Source organism: Budorcas taxicolor, chromosome 10 (genome assembly GCF_023091745.1).
Source record: "Budorcas taxicolor isolate Tak-1 chromosome 10, Takin1.1, whole genome shotgun sequence".
NCBI classification, from domain to species: Eukaryota; Metazoa; Chordata; class Mammalia; order Artiodactyla; family Bovidae; genus Budorcas; species Budorcas taxicolor.
This window is the reverse complement of record NC_068919.1, coordinates 41,868,254-41,875,173: the sequence shown is the minus strand read 5'-3', so window position 1 is coordinate 41,875,173 and position 6,920 is coordinate 41,868,254. Positions and strand designations below refer to the sequence as shown.

The 6,920-nt window shown below is 42.9% G+C and overlaps 1 protein-coding gene across 1 annotated transcript in view; it reads left to right on the top strand.

Annotated features, from left to right (window-relative positions):
• Positions 1-2,384: 2,384 nt before the first annotated feature.
• Positions 2,385-6,920, top strand: part of MAP4K5 (mitogen-activated protein kinase kinase kinase kinase 5) — a 113,189-nt gene continuing 108,653 nt past the window's right edge. The window contains exons 1-2 of the mRNA XM_052646328.1: positions 2,385-2,483; positions 2,739-2,955. Of these exons, the coding sequence (XP_052502288.1) occupies positions 2,848-2,955 (108 nt within the window). The 5' untranslated portion in view covers positions 2,385-2,483; positions 2,739-2,847. The remainder of the gene's footprint in view (positions 2,484-2,738; positions 2,956-6,920) is intronic.

The following is a 6,920-nucleotide window of genomic DNA, read 5'->3' as shown; positions in this document are numbered from 1 at the left end:
TTGTAAAAACTGGTGGTCTGTAAGAAACTCTTGCGTAAGTTACAACTTTTTACTGTTATGTAACCTTCCATTTTGAAACCATGTGCTTAATTGTTTACGATGTAAAATTAAATTTATGCACTATATGTTTATTTTACAGAAATTTAATGTGAATTTCTTTACTAACCATGTAATATTTAACACACAAGCTATGACTTCACTGACCTTGATAAAATTAACTAGTATTTAAAATTTTTTAAATTCTCTTGAAGTTAGTATAAAGCAGATGTTTTTTCCTTGGAATGGTTGTATTATGAGTAAAGTAATGATTATGGCAGACATTTCTGAATCACCACATAGAACCTTGACTTTTTCCATACTATCCAGCTCTGGGTTGATGGTCAAAGCGTATGTCTCTGCCATTACTGGCAACGTAAAGTATCTGCACTCCAGGGTCTTGATGAAGCCTATGACCTCAAACTTTTTATTGCCTCATTCATATCAAACACTGTGTTTCAAGAATAACATGCCTAAAAGATTGTCAGAAAGATATTTGTTTCAAAGAGGGAATTCAGAGTTTCCACTTTAGGAAGGCCCATGAGATAAGTTTTCTTAAACTCTTAGTAACAGGAAAAGATGCACCTCTCTCTCGATCAACTGGTTTATTATGATCTCAAAAACACTATAAAACTTTCGGCTTCGGCCAATTTGTTGTATTGTTCTGGTATCCCATTCTTCCTTTCTTTAACATCATACCTATTTCCTCATTTTTAACTTATGTTATAGTATGCATTTTCTGTATTCTGCCTCAAATTCTCTGAGGAGTAATGCAAGTATTAATAAATTATAGACTAGAAAAAGGATTAATACTTATAGGGTCAAAGGGGAAAATAAGAATCTATGACAGTAAATAAGTACTAGGATACCAATAGAACATTTGAAAAGATTTTAAGTCATTGAAGCCAAAAGTATTTGCCCACCAAAACAAGTGCCAAGAAGCTTTGAAAGAAGGAACTGTTCTTCAACAATTTTTTCAATGCAGCAAACACATAGGCTTTGTCCATAGAACATGTAAGTCTGAGCTTACTTATGTTCCCTAAATAAGTGCCCTTTGTGCAGAGAGCACAAGAAAATACATATCTTCCCTGTCCTGTTAAGGTGTGAATTGAATTTCTACATTATGCAATTGATTACAATGACCAACAACAAGGAGTACACTGCCAAGAATGGAATTGAATTGGATATTCAAAGCCACAAGGCAACATCCACAACTTGCTCTCTTGTGATTTTTCAAATGCATTGGCCAAGCGTTAAACTGGCTTTTTTGTTCAAACCTTCACGGGGCTCTAGAAATAACTTTGCCAGTATACAAACTGGTAAGGTTATTTCTACCTTCAGAACAAGACTAGAACTGAAACCGCAAAACAGCCTGCGAAATATCAGCCAAATTACTTCCCTAAACTCCTGTTCCATGTTTTGTACATTGTGAAATATTTTTAAACCTCATATTTTGATAACCCTCTTTATAATCCTGTAAGATGCTTTATAAACACTCTCTTGGGTGTCAGATGCAAAACCCTGTCCTCTTCAAGCTGCAGATAGGGAGACATTGCCAAATCCGACGTCTTTCTTGTCCCGGGTCCCATACTGAGAAAGTGGTAGAACCAGAACCAGGGTGAGGTCCCTAATTCTGTCTCAGCTTCTGCAAAGCTCCTGACTCAAATAAAGGAGCAATATCCGAATTGAGACACCGCGTGTGCCCAACTGGGATACTGGCCACTGAGACTTCCTAGGAATTCAGACTTTCAGAAGTGTCTCGGGAAAACTCACAGAAGACAGGTTGCGCAGGTGTGTAGGGAAGCCTCAAACTGGTACCACTGGGAATGATTTGCAAAACAGGACGGTGCAGTAGGGTGTGCCGCGATTTAGTTAACCTGGCACTTCCCCACCTCCTTTCCTGGCGCCCCACTGCCAGCTGACTCCTGGCCCAGTGCCCTCAACGTACCTTCTCTGAACCGGGCAGGGGCCGCGTTCCCGTCTCCCTCGTGCCCACCCTTCTCCTGCTACCCGTCACTCTCCAAGTTTACCTGACAAAGCAGGGGGCGGTTTAGCCGAGGCGCGTCCGCCCACGAATGCACCGGGGGCGTCCCTAACACCCGCGGGTGGGGAGCAGAGCCTGGGCCCGGAGGGACGCGCCGGGCGAGGGGGCGCGGCGGCCCGGCCGGGAGAGTGTCGTGTCCCGAGCAGGCCTCAGGGCGGCACTCTGGCCCCGCGGCCGGCGCGCTCGGGCGGGCCTCTGGGCGCCCGACCCACGCTGGCCGGGAACGTGTCTCCCGGTGACGCAGCCCCGGGTGGGGAACGTGGTGCGGCGGCGGCGGCGACGGTACGCGCCTCAGCCGCCCGCGAGAGGACGTGCGGTGCTGCGGGAGGCGACGGCGGTGGCGGCGCGGGACCTGGAGCGGCCGGCGGGAGCCGGGAAGCAGGACGCAGGCGCGGGCGAGGAAGTAGGTCCCGGGCGCGGCGCTCAACAAAGAGCGGGGCCGCCCCCCTGAGGTATCCTGCCGACCCCGAGCGCCGGCGGGCGGGCAGACCCGGTCCGGCAGTTCGCGGGCGGCCTGGGAGGGGGAAGGGCCGCGGCCGGAACGCGGCGGCGGGGCGCCAGGGACAATTCCAGGCCGGCTGGTCCGCGGTCCCCGGACGGGCGGAAGGGAAGGGGCTGGGCCGCTCGGGATTGTAGCCTCTGCTTGTCCCTCGTGCAGGCGGAGTTGCGGGCAGAGGCTCCATGTTGGGAAGCGGCGCCGCTCGTCCTCGTTAGCGGGAATCTGGGCGCCGCGGGCAGAGCCGGCGGGGGCCGGGCCCTGAGTGAAGATGGAGGCCCCTCTGCGGCCTGGGGCCGACATCCTGAGGCGGAACCCGCAGCAGGACTACGAGCTCGTTCAGAGGGTCGGCAGCGGCACCTACGGGGACGTCTATAAGGTGAGGCCGGCCGGACTCTTTTCCTGCGGTCAGCGGGCTTCCTGGAATAGGCCACTTTCTGGGGAGTATGAGGAGGGCGCAGGATGCTTTTATCATTGCATCTTGGAGATGCCGCGGCCGTGGTTCAGTGTGCTCGGTTTCAGGGCACCTTCTATTCACTGCTTGCTCTAATCGCTCCAACAAGCAGAACTAATCACACCTTTGCAAACTACCTTTGTACTTTTTTGTGGTATAAAGGCTTTTTTCATGCTTATTTGTGGTATCCAGGGGAGTTCGAATCTGCTTACGGAGTTGCACTTGAAAATGTTCTTGTCTTAGCATGGAAAAATGCTTCCTGGAAGTCGGGAGACCAGAAAGTATATTGACATTCCGACATTTGCATAAGAAAACTTTTTGATGGATAATCGTGGTTTAAAAAGTCCTGTGAAATCCCTCCTCTCAGTTTTATCTGTAAGCAGTCTAAAAAGTGGCTTGGGCACAAACATTATCATATGTAGAACAATGCTTTTCCCGGCTGAAGTTTCGTTATTTGTATCAGGTGATTCCTTTTTCTACTTTAGCAGTTCCTCTCTTTGGAATTTATAACATCCCATGACCAAGAGTGGTTAAGAGTTGCTGTCGTTTTAATTGTACTTGTTTGCTTTATTTGGAGCGAAAGATGAGGATGTTACTCTCAATTTGAGATTTGAAAAAACATACAGAGATGCAAACCCGGTTCCCCAAGTTCACTGAGTTCTTGAAGGATCAAGATGAAAGAGATTGTTTCGGATTGTTTTATGCTTTTTGTTGTGTTTCAAAAAGGAATCTCTACTGCAACTCATGTGGATGTATTGAGGGATATTTTCCTGGATTTGGAACAGCTTTGTTTATTGGATTTAATCATGTTATGTATGCCATTATTCCAAGTAACACTCCTGCTTGTACTTGAAACTGGCCTTGTGTTATATGGTTAATTAACCAGTAGAATCCTCTGGGGTATGTTGTTTTGCATAGGTGGTAATATGGAAGAAAATCATCCTTTCTTCCTAACTTCTGTTTTTGTTAATATCCTCCTTATTAATAGTAACAATTTGAGGTTGTGTTAAGACAGCTCTAACACTGATTCTATTGAGATGAAAAGTAAAGGGTAGGATTTTTATTTAAGCAAGCATTTGCATCTTCTGTACTAGGTACTGTTCTGTATGATATGTTGAATTGGGAGGAAGGTTCCAGCTTTTGCCTTGTGAATAATTTTAATTCAAAGTGGATAATTAGAATCCAGAATCCTCTTTATATAGAATTAGAGGTATAGTTAACTCTTGTTTATTCATGAATTAGCCATTTTGTGGAATGATCTTTAAAAAGTTGAAATTCCTATTTGCTTTCTCAGTCCCGCTTTTTAGTCATCTTCTTTTTATGATTCACTATGTATTACTAGTTAATGTTAATCATACAGTTGTTCATCATCAATTCAGTTCATGTTAATAATACAGTAATCTGAATTCCAGTTCTTGTATATTTTCTCTCCTTCCTACTACAAGAACATTTGAAGTGTTCCCCACAGAAATCCCAAGACTTTTACCATTTTTCTTTATAAATATAACAGCTAACTAAAGCAGTTATCTGGAGCAGGGTTTTATCCTTGCCAGGGAAAGCAAAAGGTTATATTAAAGGGGCAGCTAAGATTACTTTTTACCCTGGTGCCTCCCTGCCCTATCTCTCTTCTACAGTTCCTAAACAGAGGATCAAAGACTGAATATTTATCATACAGCACCTTCAACTGTCACCTCACACACGATCCCTTTCTCTTACATTCATGCTCCCTCACTTTATGTGTATATTCATTCCACAGCAAGCAATTGCTGATTCCTAAACATCCTCAAAATCCTGGTTCCTTGTCTTTTGTTCTCTTTTGTTCTAATTACCTGGAATCACCTCCCTCCTAAATTTCCAACTCTTATTATCCTAACTGTCCAGGAAAGCCTTACTCCAATGCTCTTCCAGGGGGCCCTAGACAGACCTTCCGCATTATCTCTCTGGCCTCATTTATTACTCTTCCCCCTCCTTCATTGTCTTCTAGCAACACTGGCCTGCCTGCTCTTTCTTAAACAGAATGTACATCTTCCTACCTTTGGGCCTTTGTTCTGGCTATTCCTGCTGCTCACAATGGCTTTCCTCTGGACAGCCGCATGGCTTGCTCCCTTCCCTCCTTGCTTTTATACCCTCTCAATCTTTTTTCCCTACTTCTTTTCTCTTTGCACTTATTACTCTAATGTTTTACTTACTTTTTTCTTGTTGGTTATCTATCTCCATCCAAGAACATACTCCCCGAGGGCAGGAATTTTCTGTTTTACGCACTGCTCTGTCTCTAACAGTACCTAGAATTGTGCCTGGCACAGAATAAGTACTTTCTGAAACTGATGAATGAATGACCATCAGTAATTCTGTCCCCTACTTCTTTGGGTGTATGCTTTTGACATCACAACACTAAGTTAACATTTAATACTCTATATATTCTTGTAATGCCGATTATATCCTGCATACGAATTTTTATTATAAATTTCAATTATTTGAGTCCCCTAGGAAAAATATTTCTGGAAAACTATTTCATAGCATATCCATTGTCAATATTTTAAAACCTACAGAATTTTAAGTCTGTGTATTTACTCCTTAATATGCCTAAAAACAGGTAACATTCAAACTGTAGTATTGAAGTTTTTAACTCAGAGCACTTAATTTTATTATTTATCACTGTGTTTAGGATGAACTGAAAATCCTAGGAAGTTTTAGAAGAATTTCAGTCTGTGATGTAAACTAGCAAAATAATTACAGTGAAGCACTGGAAGTGCAGAGTCTTAAACCAGTGGACCTCCAGGAAAGTTCCTTATTTCTTTTTATATCTTATGGACCTGGAGCTTTGAAAGTACCACAGCTTTGAGATTTTTTGGTGAATTATTTTTGTTCTTCAGAGGCACAGATCCCCTCTGAAGCTCCCGTCTTTCTTGAGAATCCCTAGGAGGGCAGAACTCAAACTGGCCATTCTGGGTTGAAAGAAGACTATTACAAAGATTCTTTTAAATAAGTGGGTTAAATTATTGAAGGTGAAAGCAGGAAATAGTGGAGGGGAAAGAAACACAAGGAGAAAAGAAATGTGGTGGAAGATGTATGAGAGATTAAATTTCAACTAAGCAAATTTTATTTATAATTAACATTAATTTTAAAATCTTCCAACAGAAGGAGGAGAGATAGTATCTCTGCTACCTTCTGTCCATAGTGATCTAGACAATTGTTATGATACAGTTTACAACTAACAGTACAAGTCATTTGGGTAGGTTGCCTTTATCTAAATATTTGTATGAAAGTTGTTCCCAACCTAGGTTCCAGAGAAGTGTTAGTAATCTTGTTTATGGGTTATAAATTTAGAGTGGGTTGATCTCATGTATTCTTTTCTAACCTGTATTGCTTTTTCTGATTGATTATAAAAGTGTGATATATTTAGCTCCAGGAGGACAGGAATAAATGTCTTCTGCTCATTACTGTACAGTAGCAGGCAGACAGATGCTCAATAAATATTTGTTGAATGATATTAGTTGTATAAATTAACCAGAGATAAGTACTGTTAATAATTTAATATTAATAGTTTATTTCAGGCATTTTTCCTGAAAGTTTTCAAACCAATATGTTTAAACATGGCTTTATAAAGTTGGTATCATGATATATCTTTTTTTTCACTTGATTGGAATGGCCAGCATTTTCCCTGATCTTTAAATTATTGCTGTTTAACCACCAAGTCGTGTCCCACACTTTTGCAACGTCATGGACTGTAGACCACCAGGCTCCTCTGTGCATGGGATTTCCCAGGCAAGAATGCTGGAGTGGGGGTGCCATTTCCTTCTCCAGGGGAATCTTCCCTGGAGATTGAAATCACAGGGATTGAAATCACATCTCCTGCATTGACAGGTGGACTAAATGAGCCCTGATCTTTA